Source organism: Geotrypetes seraphini, chromosome 1, assembly GCF_902459505.1.
Source record: "Geotrypetes seraphini chromosome 1, aGeoSer1.1, whole genome shotgun sequence".
In the NCBI taxonomy this organism is placed as follows: Eukaryota; Metazoa; Chordata; class Amphibia; order Gymnophiona; family Dermophiidae; genus Geotrypetes; species Geotrypetes seraphini.
This window is the reverse complement of record NC_047084.1, coordinates 322,189,023-322,209,819: the sequence shown is the minus strand read 5'-3', so window position 1 is coordinate 322,209,819 and position 20,797 is coordinate 322,189,023. Positions and strand designations below refer to the sequence as shown.

Sequence of the window (20,797 nt, the reverse complement as noted above, 5' to 3'; positions counted from 1 at the left end):
CGGAAGGCCGCAGAATGAAGGCTTCTGGGGTAGGCCAATGTCAGCAGGCTCACCTGGCTGCTGCTGCCAGCTGTCTGAAGATTTACTATTATAGCGGCCAGGGAGGAGGTAGGTGGAGAGTTGGGAGAGCTATAATTGACTCTCTTGTTCTAATGCCTATGAACCATCTTATCTATCAATGATAACAGCATGATAGAAAACTGTCCTAATGATCTTGAACAGAATGAGGCCAGTTGATATTGCTAGCAATTTCAATACTAGATGAACATTAAAATGTTGGCGATACCCCTCCCAAAAAAATGCTTGAGAGAAAGGTATGAACTAAGGGGATAATTTTGTAAAAATGTTGCCACCATTTAGACACTAACAATGTGTGTTTAATGCCAGAATACAGGCAAATACCAATATTCTGTCTAAGCGTTATTCTCTAAACTGGCTCTTATATGTGATAGCATGTAGTTTGAAGGTGGGCATACACATGAGCAGACTGGGCAGATTGTGGGTGTAGTGCACAGTTACATGCATAAATTATAGAATACTATATACATGTTTTTTAGCAATCTAGGCATAAACATTTGCACTAGCTCTGCGACTGGCATAAGTGGTCACATCTGAAATTTAGGCATATTTTACCCTGTCACGCTAATATTTTACAAAGGAAAGTAGGCACCTACTTCCCTTTATACAATACACTCCATATACCACTGCCTGTCAAGTGTTCTCCTGCATCACAGAACTCTTCACTCATGTTTCCTTGCCACACACTTCCAGCCTCATTATCTCATCCCATCAATGTAAACCCATTCTTATCTTGCATCCTGAAACACTGGAACAGCCTCCAGCATTATCCCACCCCATCAATGCAAGACCATTCTTATTGTGCATCCTAACACAATGGAACCGCCTTAAGTCCTATCTCCATTAAAAAAACAAAAAGGAAATAAAAACTATCTGAACACACAATTTTTACTTCTCGTAGTCTGTGTAGCAGTTCTAATTTCATTGATCTGGTCCAAATGGTGCCAGTATTGAAACGCAGCCTCAACTTGCTTTTTTTTTTTGTAGTTTCTTCTAACTGTAAAATGCTTTGAGGTAATGTATTTGATGATGAAGGATGCTATCCATGTCTTTTGTATTAGGCTGGCTGGAAGATGTAGAAAGTACAAAGTTTATTTTCAGATACTGGTACTTCCCTACAAAAATCTACATTCCCATTGACTAATATTGACCACCCGTAAAACTATTAAATTATTTAAATTCTTGCATTAAGCAAAACTAACTATAATGGCCTCAACATGAGTCTTTATTATTATTATTTACGGATAAGAACAGGGATAAGCAACTCTGGTCCTCCAAGTATACAAACCAGTCAGCTTTTCAAGATATCCCCACTGAATATGCATGAGATGTGTTTACATGTTTCACTGTATGCAAATGAATCTCACATGGATATAATCCTGAAAACCAGGCTGGCTTGCAGCACAGGAGGACTGGAACTGCCTCCCCCCCTGGTTCTGTATGTTTTTATTGTAAACGCTCACTTTGCTAAAAATTTTTGGAGATTGAAATGCACTTATGGATGTGGACCATGCTCTTTTAAAGTGGTTCACCTACAATGACAATCACTATAATTCAGAACAAAGATCAGAATATTCTTAACAGACACTAACATATCGGATAAGGACCTGGCCTAATAGTTTATTTATAGATTTATTTACCACCTTTGTGAAGAAGAATAATTTGCTAGAACTATAATGTACTGATTCATCAATTTGAAACCAAGCTGCTGACACTCTAGGTGACTTTGGGAAAGTTCCTTTGAGTTAGACTGACTGTGCTGACCAAGTATTAACATGTTATTTAACACAAGACCCCAACTGTGTCTTATTTATTAATAATGTGCATTACTGATTTTACTGCAGCCTAGTCTGGGAGTACACTATAGTACATCTAGCCCTCCATCTTCTTGTACCTCAGATGCTCACTTATATTGTAATTGATCTGGAGCAGGAATTTATTATACTTCTAAGGATTTTGTTGTATGGATCCCTGGCAATTACATAAGAATAAATACCTGGAGCAGCTAGCTTAGGTAGAACCCACCCTGAGCCTATTAAGCTGTATCGCCTGACAAATGAATAAACAAAGAAATTATTGTCAACCATAACCATGGTCAGATATGGCCAGAATTATACCCTGTGTCAAACCAACTATGCTAAAAAAGAAAAATAAGAAAGCGAGAATTAGGGAGATGTCTAGCAGTTAGAACACGAACTGAGAGAAAATGCCATAAGATTTCTCTGCAAGTATATTATAAATTGTTTATGACCATATAAACTATCAATATGCAATGTATAACTGTAGAGTCTCAGTTAACCGGGACTCTCATACAACCAGCAAAAAAATCGCCGGTGTAAAATAAAAGGCCCCCCAAAGCACTAGCGGCGGCGCCTTAAGCCACAAATCCTCCCTCCCTCCCTCAAGCCCTAAAGCATCTACGAACCCCTCCTCTATCCTGCCCCAAAGCACCAGCGCAGCACTGATCCTGAGCTACAAAGCCCTCTTCCTTCCCTCCCTCAAGCCCAGAAGTGACAGAAGCAGGTGGTGGTCCTGAACCGCAAACTCCCTCCCTTCCCTCCTTCTTTCCCTTCCTTACTTGAGCGAAGCCGGTCAGCAGGAGACAGCCTCAAAATAGGCTGCTTGCAGCCAGCCCTGGCAGGGCCTTTACTTTGATGCATCACTTCCAACGCATCAGAGAAAAGGTCCTGCCAGGGCTGGCCACGAGCAGCCTATATTGAGGCTGCCACCTGTTGACCGGCTTCGCTCAGGTAAGGAAGGGAAAGGAGGGAGTTTGCCACTCAGAACTGCTGCCTACTTCTGCTACTTTGGGGCTTGAGAGAAGGAGGGAGGAGGGCTTTGCGGCTCAGGACCGCTTCTGCACTAGTGCTTCAGGGCAGCAGGGAGTTGGGGGGAGGGGATTGAGAATGTGTTAGACAAGGTTTCTAACACATTCTCAATTAACCAGAAAAACAGTTATCTGGTATCCACTAATCCCCATGGGATTCTACTGTATCTGGAAAATTATTGGATACACAAACTCATTCATAGGAGCTTATATAGTAAAACATGCTATCTAATCTAATCTTTGGTTTATATACCGTGTCTTTTCCAAGTGGAGCTCGACTCAGTTCACATATAATTAAGACTAGAGTCCATAGCAGAAAACATAGGAGAAGGAAGAACTAATTAAAAATTAAAGTATATAAGAAAAATAACTATAATATTATCATTTTGTTGAGGCTGTAGTTAAACCATTTAAAAATTGCGAGAACAACAAAGTTTTCAGGAATTTACAAAATAATTGCAGCTGGCCTAAAAGCCTAATGGAGTCAGGAAGTTCATTCCAGATCTCTACAAACTTGAAAACAAAAGATCGACTGAGCTTCCCAGCAGATTTAATTCCCTTAAAGGAAGGGAAGGCTAACTTATATCTTTGTGTGTTTCTCAAATGGCAAAGTCTAAGGGTATTCCAACATAAGGGGACAAAAGGATCAAATATTCCATAAAGAAGCTTGAAGATTATGCATGCGCATTTAAACTGGATCCTAAAGCTATACTTTATGTGTATGCTAACATGTAATATATAATTAATATTATACAATAAATCTTATAGAGAGTACAAGTATTTGGGCATGACATTAGTGCAGACAAGAATGTATAGGTTAATATTCAGCTGGGAGCGATCAATGTTTTTTAAAATGCTGACCGCTGTCAGCTAAATTAGACCTGGATATTCAATGCCAGACTGTATTCAGGCACTGGCATTGAACATCTGGATCTTCGGCGACCCAGGAAGTTATGTGGCACAAACTGACATTCAGTGCTGGTGCTGGTATCCTCATCTCTAACTGAGCAAAGGCAGGACTGCATTTTGTGGTCCTTTCTATTCAGCTAGTTATGCAGGTACCGGCACTGAATAGCACTGGTGTACACAGAAGTTCTACATGGACCCCAACTGGGTCCCTAGACTGCCCTGGCACTGCCTGAATTTTGTGGGGGCAGTCAGAGTTTATATTCAGTGACACTGTCTGGTTAAGTGCTGTTGAATATTGGTGGAAAATCAGCTCAGCCTCGTTTTAACTGGGAGGGGCCTCTCCTGCCCACTTACACTATGCTGAATATTGATCCACATAGTTTTCACACTAGTTACTAAAGAAAAACCTTGCTAACTAGCCCAAAATGAATTGGTCAACTATCAAGGTTGTAGGCCCAACAACTCCTTCCTATTGCCAACTCTAAGGCCCCTCTTCCCGCCTGTTAGTTTCAATCCTCTTTCCTGCTGCACCAATGAGCTGAGCTGTCTAAGATGGTCCTCCCCTCCATAAGAATGAGCAGATACCCTCTGGGAGCTAACCAAACCAGCCATCCAGAGTGGCCATCTACCATTTTAGAGGATCCTTCTAGGATGGACTGCAAAGTCCTTCTGGCTAGCATAACTGCTACACTCAAAATACATTCAGTATTTTCCTCTTGTTAAAAATTTCCCAACTAATATAGCTATCACTGTGACAGTCTTCTGCCAGGGTCTCTTTCCAGAACCCATTATGACAGTACTTTGAGTCTGGCCACATCACAATTGTGCTATAGCTGGGACTCCATTCCTGGAGGTTGTGAACACTTTGTGTGACTATCTCCAGTCAACTTGAGGAATAGAAATGTGCTTGGGAATCAAAGTTCAAAACTTCTGCATGGTAGTTTTCAGCACTACTGCTGAGTAATCAAGCTGTGTACGCTCTCTATAATTTCTTACAAAACTCTTGGAACCAGTCATCAGTGCTGCTGTGGAAATTAATCAACAAACCATGATTAGACCATTCTCCAGCCATTATGTAACAAGTGGCAGCTTTATGACAGCGACAGTATTGCTATTAGGTGTAAAGTATAATTCCCATTCCAGAAACTGGGTCAAATCCTGCTGGTGCAGGCAGATATAAGAAATAATATTTAATTGGAGTATGTTACTCTGTAAACTATAAAGACATCATTGGAAAATTCACAAGCCTTAGATGGGTAAAAGGGCCCATTCGCTACTTAGGAATAAATCTAGGGATAGATTGGAAACTTTTATTTTGACAGAATTATATCCCTTTAATAGTAGACATCCAGAAAGACTTAAAACGTTGGGATAGGATGTATATTTCCTGGTTAGGACATATGGAGGTGGTAAGGATGATGATCCTCCCCAAGTTTCTTTATTTGTTTCAAGTACTAACAATTGAAATTCCAAAGTTTTGTTTCCAAAGATGGAAATAGAAAGATATTGAGATTTATTTGGGGAGGAAAATGTTCAAGGGTGGCCAGTTATGCTATGTTTAAGTCTAAGGCGGAAGGTGTTTAGGTTTACCCCATTTGGAAGATTATTATAGAGCTGCCAAGCTGAGAGCAATAGTTGAGTGGCATTCACATCCACTTAAACCATGGGTGAGGGTGGAACAAGAAATACTGGAGGGGATACGAGATATTAGGGATTTAAAATATTTACTTTGGGTAGCCTTGGGGGAAAAAAGAGATGGTAAATATAAGTAATCCTTTTATTAGATGCTCCATGAGGATATGGACGGATGTAATAAATAAGCTGCTGGGTAAAGAGAAGGGGATTTACTTTTGACCTATATTATTTGCACATGATTTTATACCAGGAAGGGAAGGGGGTATCTTTAAGAGATGGGAGCAAAAAGGTTTGAGGTATTTTGGGCAATTTATAGAGGAGGAGGAAATTAAAGTTTTTGGAGATCTCCAAAACCAATACCAACTAGTAGCAGGGTATCGTTTCCATTATTTACAGGAGAAACATTATATTATGACATTTAAGACGATGGAAAAAGGAATAATGAAGAAGACGGAATTTGAAAAGAGGTTGGGGAATCTGGTTACCAAAGGGTGTATCTCCTGGTTATATAAAATTATACATGTAGATGAAGGACAGAAAACATCTTACATGAGAGCGTGGGAACAGGATTTGGGAAGGGAATGGACCATTGATGAGTGGGGGCAATTGTGTTTCATCTCTTTCACACAGCTAGAGCTTCTGTTTTGGTGGAAAATGCTCTTAAACTTTTAGTGCATTGGTATATTACCCCAGTTTTAATTAGTAAATGTGTAAAAGGGGGTGCACTGAAAGAGGCACGCTCTATCATATGTGGTGGGAATGTTAAGTTCTTCAGAGGTACTGCGAACAGGTGTTTCAGTATGTGAGCAGATTAATTCAGATCCCTGTGGCTATGAAAGCTGAAAGGGCATTAATGAAGACTGGGGGTTGAGGGATTGCCATTCCCTCAATCTAAATTTATGGATCTGGCATTTACAGCTGCCCGATTAACTGCGGCCCAGTAGTGGTGTAATCCCATTGACTCTAAATTAAGAGATATGAGGGATTGTTTAGGAATAGTCTGTGAAAAATATAGATTTTCAGCTCTCTTAACAATTTAAAGATTTGGGGGAGAAATATATTGAAGTGGAGAAGGAGGATATGGGGTATAGTTAAAAGGGGGAAATAAGGATGTTATGCATATTATCCTGTCCTTATGAAAAAAATAATAATAATTTTTTCTTTTAGATTAATTCCAGGCTCCTTGGAGGGGGTGGGGAATGATGGGAGTGAAAATGTTATATCTAACTATCAGCCTGTTTTACAAAGCCGCGCGGCAACAGCCCCAAAGCCCTTTAAATCTCTATGGGCTTCGGGGCCATTACTGCTCAGCAGCCGGTAGTGCGGCTTTGTAAAACAGGCCCTATATATTTAAAGTTGTATTACTTACATATTTTAATGCACTGTATATGGGTTTTTGGGATAATGTTATTATCGGTTTGTATTTTATGCTTTTCTATGGAAAGTATTATGCTATATTTTGTTAAAAATAAAAAGCCAATTAAAAAAAAAAGGAAAATTCACAAGCCTAAAGACTGAATTGGGTTGGGTTGGGTTGCTAACAAATACCAGTGTTTAGAATTTTGCACCAACCCATAAGATTTAAATTCCCAACACATAATTCAAAACTGTATGGCTCATTTGTCTTGTAACAGCTGGCCTCACATATGTAACCTCCCCCATGAGGTACTAAAATTTGTCAGTGCTCCTCTGCAACTCTAGCAGTTAACAGAATCCTGTCAGGATTAGGCTGTAAATTCTGGGAGATTTATTTGTAAAGAGAGGTTCCTAACAGAAGATCAATCCCTGTCTTCAATGAAAAGTATAAAGTATCACCAATAATTTACCCTTAAATCATTAAATGGGACAAGGAACTCTCCCTCCCTCCATGAGACAGGCAGCAATGCATCCATTATTATCTATAGCAAAACATCTGATTTAGAGGGTACTTATATAGCTAAGTGTGAATGTAAATAGTATACTACTCATACACAAGAGAGGTCAACCTCACAGCCAACAAAGGAGAACAAGCAGGAAAGGACAACCCAGACACAGGAGGGGATGACCACACAACAAACATGGGAGATAACACAGGAGCAGTAAAGGATACCGTAAAGGAAACTGTAAGGACAACCAAGAGTAGAAAGTCCAAAAAGGTAACACGAAGGGAACTTAAATGCATGTATACAAATGCTAGAAGTCTAGGAAACAAAATGGGAGAACTAGAGACGATAGCAAGACATGAGAACATGGATATCATTGGCATAACAGAAACATGGTGGAATGAAGAAAACAAATGGGACACCGTACTGCAGAGATACAAACTATATAGAAGAGATCGAGTAGGGCAGAAAGGTGGAGGTATTGCCCTATATGTTCAGGAAGGAATAGAATCTGTTGAAGTGGCTACAACGGAAACAAAAGAGAAGCTAGAGTCCCTCTGGGTCAAGATTCCTGGCCAAAACAGCGCAGACACGAAAATTGGCCTTTACTATCGTCCCCCAGGACAGGCGGAGGAAACTGACTCAGAAATGATAGAGGAAATCAAACAAGAAAGCAAAACGGGCAATGTAATAATATTGGGAGACTTCAATTTCCCGAGGATAGACTGGAAACTAGGAACCTCCAACTGCGGCAAGGAGGCCAAGTTCTTGGAGGTGCTAGGGGATTGCTTCCTGGAACAATTGGTAAAGGAGCCGACAAGAGACAACGCCACCCTGGACTTGGTACTAAATGGCCTCACGGGACCGACAAAAGAAGTAGAAGTTACGGTACCGCTGGGGACGAGCGATCACAATGTGATCAACTTTAAGCTTGACATCGGGAATAGAAAACGTGTCAAAACCTTAACCAAAACCTTTAATTTTAAAAAGGGCAAATAAGATCGCATGAGAGCCATGGTGAAACAACGACTCAAGAAAAAGGTGGACAAACTTGAAACGGTAGACCAGGCATGGTCCCTACTGAAAAATACTATCTCAGAAGCACAAAATCTCCACATTCCAAGGATCTCCAAAGAGGGGAGAACAAAAGGTAAGGGAGAACCGGCATGGCTTACCAGACAGGTGAGGGTAGCCATAAAAGAAAAGAAGGACTCTTTCAAAAAATGGAAACACATGAAAACAACCAAAGCATGGAAAATACATAAAGATGATCAAAAGAAATGTCACAAGGCGGTGAGGGATGCCAAAAAGGACTATGAGGAAAAAATAGCGCAAGAAGCCAAAAACTTCAAACCCTTCTTTAGATACGTGAAAGGGAAAAAACCCGCAAAAGAGGCGGTGGGACCCCTGGACGACCAGGGAAGGAAAGGGTACATCAAGGAAGATAAACAAATTGCTGACAAACTAAATTCCTTCTTTGCGTCCGTCTTTACGGAGGAGGATACCGCTAAAATACCAGAAGCAGTGAAAGTGTTTAGTGGAGTAATAGAAGACAGCCTCACCACAGTTGAAGTGGAGTTGGACCAGATATACTACCAGATAGACAAACTTAAAAGTGACAAATCCCCTGGACCGGATGGAATTCACCCGAGAGTTTTAAAGGAATTGAAGGTTGAAATCGGAGAGCTATTGCAGAAACTTGCCAATCTGACAATCAGAACTGGACAGATACCAGAAGACTGGAAGATAGCGAATGTCACGCCAATTTTCAAAAAAGGATCGAGAGGGGAACCGGGCAACTACAGACCTGTGAGTCTTACGTCTGTCCCTGGAAAGATGGTTGAAGCACTGATCAAGGATAGCATAGTCCGGCACCTAGATACACACGACTTGATGAAACCCAGTCAACATGGGTTCAGGAAAGGGAAATCATGTTTGACGAATTTACTTCAATTTTTCGAGACCGTGAACAAGCAAATTGATAGTGGAATGCCGGTGGACATAATATATTTGGACTTCCAGAAAGCATTCGACAAAGTTCCACATGAAAGGCTTCTCAGGAAACTACAAAGCCATGGAATAGAGGGAGATATACAAAGGTGGATAGGCAAATGGTTGGAAAACAGAAAGCAGAGAGTGGGCATAAATGGAAAGTTCTCAGACTGGGAGAAAGTGACTAGTGGTGTGCCCCAGGGCTCCGTGCTTGGGCCGATCCTATTTAATATTTATATCAATGACCTGGAAGACGGAATATCCAGTGAGATCATTAAGTTTGCAGACGACACAAAGCTATGCCGGGCAATCAGATCGCAGGAGGATAGCGAGGAACTCCAGAGCGACTTGTATCAGTTAGAGAAATGGGCAGATCAATGGCAGATGAAGTTCAACGTGGAGAAATGCAAAGTAATGCATTTAGGTAGTAAGAATAAGGAATACGAGTATAGAATGTCAGGCGCAACTCTGGGTAAGAGCGAACAAGAAAAGGACCTGGGTGTACTGATAGATAGGACCCTGAAGCCGTCGGCACAATGCGCGGCAGCGGCAAAGAAAGCAAACAGAATGTTAGGCATGATAAAGAAAGGAATCACGAGTAGATCAGAGAAAGTCATAATACCGCTTTATAGAGCAATGGTCAGACCACACTTGGAATACTGTGTCCAACATTGGTCTCCCAACCTAAAGAAGGATATAAAACTGTTAGAGAGGGTGCAGAGACGAGCAACGAAGTTAATAAGAGGTATGGAGAACTTGGAATATGAGGAACGACTCAAGAAACTAGGACTGTTCTCCCTTGAGAAGAGAAGGCTGCGAGGGGACATGATCGAGACGTTCAAAATGCTGAAAGGCATCGATAAAATAGAGCAGGAAAATAAATTATTTACATTGTCCAACGCGACACGGACAAGAGGACATGGTTTGAAGCTAAGGGGGGACAAGTCCAGGACAAATGTCAGGAAGTTCTGTTTTACGCAGCGAGTGGTAGACGCCTGGAATGCTCTCCCAAAGGAGGTTATCAAGGAATCCACTGTGCTGGGATTCAAAGGCAAATTAGATGCACATCTCCTTATGAGAGGCATAGAGGGATATGGGTGACTAAAACTACATCAGGTGTATACCTGACTGGGCCTCCGCGTGTGCGGATCGCCGGACTTGATGGACCATGGGTCTGATCCGGAGATGGCGGTTCTTATGTTCTTATGGTTATGGATACATTTTCAAAATGAAGCATATATTATGTCAGAATGCTAAGAGGAAGTTAAGATGATAACATATTTTGACACCAACACAGGGTCTTAATAAAGATTTGGGTTTCCTATTGCATTATAAACCATAAAATTCCACAACTTTGCACTTTCTGATCATCTATCCATCTCTCCCATTTCACACCCCCACCCTAGCATTCCCTGTGAGACTATCATTGAAATATCTTTATGTTTCACTTATATATTCTGATAGCCATCTTTTCCTAAAGGTCACAAGATCCATTTTACACTTGCTGCTGTGATGGGCAAGAGTGAGTGAGTGGGCATTACTCTTGACTTCTATGACTTTACTAACTACTAGATATATACAACTAGGCCTGGAAGGAGCCTACGATGAAGGGAGGAGCTTTGGCTGACTCTGAAATACATGCAGAGAGGGAGGAAGAAAGGATCAGGTCATGGGAGTGGGAAGGGAAGGGTAGCATGCCATAATATGAAAGCGAACCAGGCACTGGCCAATATTCAAACTGGTGTCTGGTTATCTTTGCAGCTAAGGTTACGGCAGACTTTCTGCTATACTAACTTTAGTTGCTTACCTAACTGGTTAGTGGTCTGAAATAGCCGCTAACTGGTTAGGTCTTGGTTCTGCCCAGTTTCTGCCCACAGACCACCCTGGAACTAACTGGACATTGCAGGGGCATTCCATGATGATATTCAGTGGCACTGTTAAGTTGTGCTGCTGATATCACCACTTAGACCGTCAGAAGTGATTTAACCAGGCAGGAGTCTCTCTTGCGTGGTTACATCGCTTTGGATATCAGGCCCAGTATTTTTATGTTTATGTGTATTATTAAAACTTAGGGCTCCTTTTACTAAGCTGCGTTAGGGCAACAACGCGTGGAATAGTGCGTGCTACAATGCCGTGCGCGCTAGACACTAATGCCAGCATTGAGCTGTATAAGACTCTGGAGACCACTTTGAAAAAAATAGAAACATGATGGAATCAGTCCAGAGAAAGGCAACTAAAATGGTTGCCGTCTGCACAATGTGCTTCGGTGACAAAAAGGGTGAACAAAATGCTAGGAATGATAAAGAAGGGGATCACGAACAGATCGGAGAAGGTTATCATGCCGTTGTACCAGGCCATGGTGCGCCCTCACCTGGAGTACTGCGTCCAGCACTGGTCGCTGTACATGAAGAAGGACACGGTACTACTCGAAAGGGTCCAGAGAAGAGCGACTAAAATGGTTAAGGGGCTGGAGGAGTTATCATGCAGTGAGAGATTGGAGAAACTGGGCCTCTTCTCCCTTGAAAAGAGGAGACTGAGAGGAGACATGATCGAAACATTCAAAATACTGAAGGGAATAGACTTAGTAGAGAAAGACAGACTGTTCACACTCTCCAAGGTAGGGAGAAAGAAAGGGGACTCTAAAGTTGAAAGGGGATAGATTCCGTACAAATGTAAGGAAGTTTTTCTTCACCCAGAGAGTGGTGGAGAGCTGGAACGCTCTTCCGGAGTTTTACCTCATGCAAAATTGTAATTTCTTTAATAAGACATTAACTATTTTTTCTGCAGCTCTCCAAAATGTGGCCCTGCAAAGGGTTTGAGTTTGAGACCACTGCTCTAATTCAATAAAAAGTGCTAAAAATTGCATGCACAAATTCGAGTATGTATCCAATTTGGGTGTGCAAGTTAATTGAATAACAAGCTAATTAGTGCCAATAATTGGCATTTCAACAAGCTTAGAATTAATTACAAATTATGTATGTAAATTTAAACATGGGATCTGTGCCTAAATGTTATGCATGAGTCAAAAAAGGGGGCAATGAAATGGGCAAGTCATGGGAGGATTGAGGATGTTCCTTTAAATTACCTGCATAGTTATAGAATAAGGGCTCTGCCATTTGAGCAATATTTTCATGGGATCAAATGGCCATGCCAAAAGTTCCCAGGCGTAAGTACTATTCTATAAACCGTGCCTAACTTTAAGTACAGTTTATAGAATAGCACTTTTTTCAGCACTGACTTTTTTAGGTGCCATATATAGAATTTACCCCTATATAGCTGTGACTGTGCCAGGCAGTGAACTTTTAACTAAACTGGACATCTATAAACCTAAAACAGAATTAGCTACATTTTCTAATTTACACAGAAGGTGGATGGGGGCTATGGCAGGTAGCAATATATGGTTCTGTCCATATTTTTCAGAATGTAGCTTCACTGTTCTTTTTCTTTTCCATGCTTAATGTGGTTTTCTCGTAGTCCTCAATTTTCCTACTCTCCTCCTGCCCCAGTCATCCTCATTCCCCTACTGGAGTCCTCAACTTGCTCCGAGACATTATAATTAAATTTTCTTATTGATCCAAGGGTGGGTGAGCTGAATGAATGATTTACTCTTACTCTTGAAATACTTTGTGGATTTTTATAGAAAATGAATTATGACCATTAAGGCTGCACAAATGCACAGTAGCTAAGACTGAAGCTTTGAAATGCAACAGTTCATTAATTTTCAAGCATCTGCTAATCCAACCTCCTAGTATGAAATCTAATTTTGAGTAGACCATGATAATTTATCCTATCTATAAAAATGAAGGGACCATTAACTAATGGCACAAGGCAGTTGAAGTATTAAAAATGGTTGGAGATGCAAACCAAATTCTGGAGCCAACTGCATACTCTAAAAACCAATAACCTCTATTTCTCATCAAAACTAATCTATAAATGCTCTGTTAACCTCATCATAGCTTTTTAGCAAACATTCACCCCTTCATAACCCAGCAGAGTTAGCAGCTCCTGTGGCTGCACTTTTCAAGGCTGTATTGTTTGTTCCCCTGATGAGCCAAACATTGGTGAAACAAGGGAAGATTGGAGAAGACATGACAGCGTTGGAGCTCAAGTCGTCTTTTGTCAGCTAAGTCCTTGAACGTGACTCCTAGTGACTTTAGCCCTTTTCTAAACCTGAGCTGTTCTGTGAGGGAGTTTTTTTTCCAGTGAAAGTATCAAAAGCAGTTTTCATTTGTACCTTTTGGTCCTATACTGCTACATTGGTCTGAGGCTTTTTCTCCCTCTTTTTGGGTGCATGCTGGATTTAAAGAGGGGGGTACCTCGGTCACACAACATTTTGAATCATTATATGAACATATTATATGTTGTTCGTCCTTGTATAATTTTAGTGACAAAAATACCCCAAACAATCCTATACATTTTTGAAACTGATAGATTTACTTGAAATAAACATTTCTTAAAAATTCAGTTTACATTCATTGATGAATTGTGAGATGTTTAATTTCCACCACTGTGCAGGAAATTGGGTAGTAAACAAGAAAAATGTATATCCATAGAATAATAAAGCAATACACAGATACTGCATGACTTCCCTTGAAGTTATTCAAACTTATTAAAGAACCTCAGGCACACTAGAAGGGAATAAGACATTAAGCCCTATAAATCGAGCTACTAATACCTTTCTTCTGTGCATAAATAAGTTGCTCTTCTGAAGAGAATCCAGGAGAGGGAAAAAAGATTGAAGAATGAAAAGAAAAAAAAAGGAAAAGAAATATGACAACATCAACAGGATAGTTATGTTTACGTAAACTCTGCAAAACAGAAAAGAAAGATTAAGTAAAGAACATCAAAAAAGAAAGTGGAAGTGGAAAGGAGAATAGCAAACAAAAAAATGAAATGCTGTATTTTAATCATTTCACTGGTATTCCAAACTCTTGTTTTCTCATGATGGAAATTTGGTGCTATTTTGAATAGCCCTTTAGAAACAAAAGAATTAGAACTCAGACTTCGCAGTCTAATGTGTTTTCACAGATCCTTGGGAGCTTTTAACAGACTGAAAAAAGGCTTTCTGGTATAACTATTTTGTAACTATATTGTGTTCAGTTGGTTACTATAATATATTTATTTTGTAAAAAAATAGTTCTGTAGCTTCAAAATGTTAGCAACAAAAAATACAGATATCTATCGCTTCATAAAATTTTAATAGTGACTAATAAAGGACATCTAATTAGAAAACAAAGGATGTAAATTAAAGAACTAAGGCCAGTACTGGACAGACTTGCATGGGCTGTGTCCTGTATGTGGTGATTTGGTGTAGGATGGGCTGGGGAGGGCATCAAGGAGAACTCCACTAACTTGGAACATGAGAATGTTACTGGCCAGACTTTATGGTAGATATCCTGAAAACGATGTTTGGATAGGCTGGAGTGAGCTTGGATGGCAACTTCAGCATTTGGAACCTAGGACTTTACACTCTATGACCCAGAAATATCAAAGAAGAGACAAGTTAATCATGTATTTTTAATGGGTATAACTAATAGGCAGACTGGATGGACCGGTCGGGTCTTTATCTGTAGTCATTTACTATGACAACTAATAAATGTATATTGAAATTGAAAAAGTTCTGAATTATTAACCAAAAAAGAAAAATAAAACCCCACCAACAAAAAATATATATTAAAAAAAAAGAATGGGAAAACTCCCTCTGTATTCTGCAACATATTTTTCAAGCCATGCCATCTTATCAGAAACTAATGCTCAATGGCAGAAGTGTGGAATACCATTTAAGTCAGGTTAGTGGATTAGAAAGCAAAGTAATTAGGACAGAAAAAAAGCTTGAAATTGTAACACATCTTTCTTTCAAAAAGTGCTATTACATTCTTCAGTATGCTGTTCCCTTGCAGCCAGCATTCGTGTTAATAAGCCCTCAAATTTCACTCCATTCAAACATGAGGCACTCTGAACAGCAAATTAATCCTTGATTTTAGATAGCCAGGTTTGTGCAAAGCAGGTTTCATACTTAGCCCATTTAACAGCACTATATTCCATTAACTGATCATGAAAGGGTATGATTGAACCAAGAAAACAAAGCTAGCAAATGCTCTTTGAGGACAGCAGGATGAGTAGGTGACATCATCTACCGGATACCACCGCAGTAAGTGCTCAATGGCATTCCTTCTCAATCCACCAAATACAGAACACTCAATTTATTCTTTTTTCCTTTTTTTTTATATGGGAGTTCAGATTCCACCATTTCAAACGAAATTGGTAGGAGTGGTGCTTTTCATTATTCCCTTCACAATTCTTATATCGTAACTTAATTTTCTTTATAACTTATTTAATTTTTTAATTTATTAGATATTTATTAAATATTTTAAAATTGAACTTATCTTTTAATCCTTAAGGTTCCCCTTCCCGACGCGTTTCGTTTGTCTTTATCAAGGTCGGGGGAACTAAGGATAAGCAAAAGCTTGTTCCATTTCCTACTGCCGCTGGCGTTCAAAGAGTTATAAAGAAAATTAAGTTATGATATAAGAATTGTGAAGGGAATAATGAAGAGCACCACTCCTACCAATTTTGTTTGAAATGGTGGAATCTGAACTCCCTTATAAAAAAAATGAAAAAAGAACAAATTGAGTGTTCTGTATTTGGTGGATTTTTCACGCTATTGGTGAAGTTAGGAAAGTTTGGTAGATTTCTTCTCAATGTCTTTGGAAGCAGCCCACCAGATGTGTACATTTTCCCACCCATCATCATCAGCTGGGACCAGCTCAGTCTAGAACAGTAGTTGATAGAATTCAACTCCAAGGGGTGGGGTGGGGGGGGGGGGCACAAGAATATCCATTCTGCTGTTCTCAAAGAACACCTGCAACAGGTCAGTAACTTTGTTTTTCTTAGGACAAGCAGAATGTAGATAATTCTTACTGTAGGGAATCCCTAGTTATCAGTCTGTCTTAAATAAAAAGGGAAACACAGTAGAGACTAAGGTGCGAAGGGAAACCGAAGAATACAACCTGAAAGGCTGAAGTGACTGCCACCAAAAACAAGACTTCCAGGTCAGGTACTTCAGATGACAGTGTAAACACACCCGGGTCTGAGAGTGAGACTCAAGAGCACTGTTCTTCATTGCAAGGCCCGTGATGGTGACTCTCAGCTATCCACCCGGTTCAAAAGTCCCTCTCACCTCAAAAATTACAAGAAGGGTGGCAACGTGGCAGTGATTCTCCAGCACTGCTGGTGGCCTCCTCTGCACTGTTCTTCTGCTGCAATCCACCTCCCCTCTGAAGCAACTTCCTGTTTCCGTGGGCAGACGCAGCAAAGGAACTTTGCAGAGGAGGCCACAGGCAGCACTACCAGTGACCTCCTTGTAGTTTTCAAGGTGAGGGGGACTTTGGAACCGGGTGGGAAGGACATTTGGTGGAACCAGGGATGGTGGAGATGAAGGGATGAAGAAGGAAGAGATGTTGAATGGGAGGGGACAGAGAGGAGAGGCATGGGGGGCACATGGATGGAGAGTAGGGGAAGGAGATGGTGACACATGGATGGAGGACAGGGGAAAGCAAGAGGGGAAGGGAGGAGAGAGGACGGAGATGGCATACATGGATGAAGGGATGTGGAAGATGAGGGAAGAGATGGTGCACATGGATGGAGGGAAGTGGAAGATGAGGGAAGAGATGGTGCACATGATGACACACATGGATGGAGAGGTGGGGAAGAGAAAAGAAGGGAGGGAAGAGATGGCGCACATGGATGGAGAGGTGGGGAAGAAAAAAGAAGGGAGGGAAGAGATGGTGTGCATGGATGGAGGGGAAGAGAAGAGAGGGAATAATAATAATAATAATAACTTTATTCTTATATACCGCCAGTAATCTTGCGACTTCTAGGCGGTTTACAATAAAAGAAACTGTAAATACAATCAAGAGAAGTTTTACATACAGCGAATTAGAGAGTATAGCAGTGTATATCTCGTACAACGACTAAAAGAGTATAGCAATGTACATCTGATAACATTAGTATTGTTAACGTTAGTTTGTGTGTTGCAAGGCCAGGAAGTGCCAAGTTGTTTACACAGAAGTAGAAATATTCCGTAGGTTCATAGAGTATTCATATTTAGTGATTGAGGGGTTGGGGTTAACAGTTTGCAAGTTCAGGTATGTGGTGATGTTACGAGGGGGGTTGATGTTCCGGTTTGTTACCTAGGTATTTCAAGAATAGGTAAGTTTTTAGGTGTTTCCTGAATTCTTCATAGTTGTTTGTGTGCGCAATTAGTTTTTCTAGGTCTTTACCCCATATGGCTGCTTGATATGATAGCAGTTGTTGATGGTGTCTCTTATATTTGCACCCTCTAGCCGGTGGGGAGACAAATTTCATGTGTGTTTTTCTTTCATGTCTGTTGGTTGGGAATGAGAAGAGGTCTGTAATGTATTTTGGGGCTAGACCATTTAATACCTTGAAGCATAGACATCCTAGCTTGAATTTCGTGCGCGCCTCCATCGGCAGCCAGTGTAGGAGTCGGTAGGAGGGGGTTATGTGATCGGACTTCTTCAGCCCGAAGATCATCCTGACTGCTGCATTTTGTATCAGTTGTAGTCTTTGCATTTGCTTCTGGGGGATTGTCAGATGGGTGATGTTGCAATAGTCCAGGAGGTTTAGTATTAGGGATTGTACTAGAATTCTGAAAGCTGAAGTGTGGAAGTACGCCTTAATGGCCTTAAGTTTCCAGAGAGTAAAAAACCCTCTTTTGATTAAGGAGTCTATGTGATCTTTCATGGTTAGTCCTTGGTCTAGTATTACTCCTAGAATCTTCATCGTTAGTTGAATGGGGTAGTTTAGATTGTTAATGTGTAATGATATTGTCGTATTCTGTGCGTGTGGCGAGGCTATGAAGAATTTAGTTTTTTCTGAATTGAGCTTCAGTTTGAAATCTGTGGTCCATTGCTTCATTGTGTTTAGCGCTTCAGTTGCTGTTGGTGTGATTTCAGAGGGGGATGCTGTAAATGGGATTATGATTGTGAAGTCGTTTGCATAGCTGAACTAGGGACTAAGATAGTTGTGCTAGGGAAGAGATGGTACAGATGGATAGAGAGGGAAAGAGATGTTGCTCATGGATAGAGAAGGAAGGGATGTTGCTCATGGACAGAGAGGAGGGGAAGAGAAGAGAGGTAAGAGATGGTTCTCTTAGATGGAGAGGAGGGGAAGAGAAGAGAGGTAAGAGATGGTACACATGGATGGAAGAAAGGGGAGGGGAAGAGATGGTGCACATAGATGGAGGGGTGGGGAAGAGAAGAAAGGGAAGAGATGGTACACATGGATGGAAGAGAGGGGAGGGGAAGTGTTGATGCACATGGACAGAGGTGATGGGAATAGTATGGAGGAAAGAGATGTTTATGTTATATGTGGCCATCATAGAGAAACAGGACTTTATGTATGCGATTTGGAAACCGCATAGTTGTATGCGGTATATAAACTTTTTAAGGAATAAATAAATAAATGGTGCACATGGATGGAGGAGAGGGGAAGAGATGGAATGGTAGATAGAGTAGAGATGGAGGCAGAAAACTTGAGGAAAACTGAATATGAAAATCAGTACGAAAGATGGATATAGTGCAAAAAGTGAGGGAGAGGAAAGAAACAGCAAATGCATAAAGATGCCTTGGAAACAGAGTAAAGAGCACAGAGGAAAAAAAGATAAGAAAATATAATAGCCAGATAAAGGTAGGAAACATGATTTTATTTTCAATTTAGTAACTGAAATATGTAAATTTTGAAAATTTACATCTGTTGTTTTTATACTTTGGACTTTTCAGGAAGAATGCATTTAGGGTTTTGTTTGTGTACAAAAATACTTTTACGTCCTCTTTTATCAAGCCGCATTAGGGTTTTTTAAAAGCACTGGCCACTGCGGTAAAAGCTCCAACTCTCATAGAACGGTGATAAAAATAAAACAACCCTCTAACACGGCTTGATAAAAGGGGACCTTAGTTTGTAGGTCTGTATTTGCAAAGGTTTTCCCCCCCCTATTTTCTGCATGTATGACTAAGGCCAGGTGTTCTGGTGGGGATGAAAGTCCAGAAACTTTGTTTGGCCCCAAGGAGGAAAATATTTGCCGGCTCTCCCTCAGCATTTTTGGACTCTAAATGGCCTCGACTTATAAATTAGTGAAGACTACTGCTCTAGAGCTATGCTTCTCAACTTAGTCCTGGAGTACTCCCTTGCCAGTCAGGTTTTCAGGATATCCACAATGAATATGCAGAAACTTGATTTGCATATACTTCATCTATTATAAGCAAATTTATTTCATGCATTTTCATTGTGGCTATCCTGAAAACCTAACTGGCAAGGGAGTACTCCAGGACCAAGTTGAGAAATACTGCTCTAGAGTGAGGATGTTAGTAGTCTTAGCCAATCCAGAGGACTCACTTCAATCCCAAACCAAGGGGTACAAATCACTAACTATGCTCACTAAGTATTAAATCTAATGCAGGAGAATAAACTAAATTTCTGAGGATTTCTGTTGTAATAATTACTCAGTGATATAAGCACAAATTTTTTATTGAGAAGTCAGATGCTTTTGTTAAAACAAAATAGCCAAGTTTAACAAGGCAAGTGTTACAATTAATACCAGGGTTACAGTCTTGATTTGAATGTACAGATTTAGCTGGGGAGTAAGTATCACAGTGATTAGAGCTACTGCCTCAGTACCCTGAGGTTGTGGGTTCAAAACCCATGCTGCTCCTTGTGACCCTGGGCAAGTCACTTAATTCTCATACTCATACAATACACAGAATATAAAACACTTAATTCTAATACTCATACAATACACAAAATACTTATACAGTGGTACCTCGGTTTGCGAGTGTTTTGCAAGACGAGCAAAACACTCAGCAAACTTTTGACTCGCAAACCAAGCACTGCCCTGATCAACAAGCACTTACAGGGGATTCCTCTTCCGTCTTCCAGCCAGCCTTCTACATCAGGTGCCTTCTGCAGGTTGGAGAACCTTTGTCTGGGCCTGCGCGACCGGGTGCTGTTCCGCCTGCACATTGCGTGTGACGCGCACAGCATCAATCATCGGCGTTGTGCGTGTCGTGCGCGGCGTGTGGGTGGGGCGGCGCTCAGCTGCGTGGGCTCAGGTGGGGGCTCTCCAGCATGCGAGGGGCATCCGACGTGGAAAGCTGGCCGGTGGCTGGCATCCCCCCCGAAGTGGCACTGCGAGGTTCTCTGGTGGCTGGCATCCCCCCCCCCGAAGCGGCACTACGAGGTTCTCCGGTGGCTGGCATCCCCCCCCGAAGCGGCACTACGAGGTTCTCCGGCGGCTGGCATCCCCCCCCCTGAAGCGGCACTGTGGGGTTCTTCTTCAGATGACTCACGGAGGAGGCAGACGGAGGAGATGACACTGCAGCATCCAGCATCCAGCACCCGACAGGTATAGACCTCAGGTTCTAGAATGAATCATCTGAGTTTCCATTATCCCCAATGGGGAACTTTGTTTTGGTAA

General features: G+C 41.1%; 1 protein-coding gene across 4 annotated transcripts in view; it reads right to left on the bottom strand.

The window, feature by feature from the left end:
• Positions 1 to 20,797, bottom strand: part of PPP3CA (protein phosphatase 3 catalytic subunit alpha) — a 654,035-nt gene that overhangs the window by 41,358 nt on the left and 591,880 nt on the right. For 2 of the 4 annotated variants that reach the window (XM_033956983.1, XM_033956974.1), the window contains exon 11: positions 13,979 to 14,008. The exons of the other annotated variants lie outside the window; for them this stretch is intronic. In XM_033956983.1, coding sequence (XP_033812874.1) covers positions 13,979 to 14,008 — 30 coding nt within the window. The remainder of the gene's footprint in view (positions 1 to 13,978; positions 14,009 to 20,797) is intronic. 4 annotated transcript variants of the gene reach the window in all.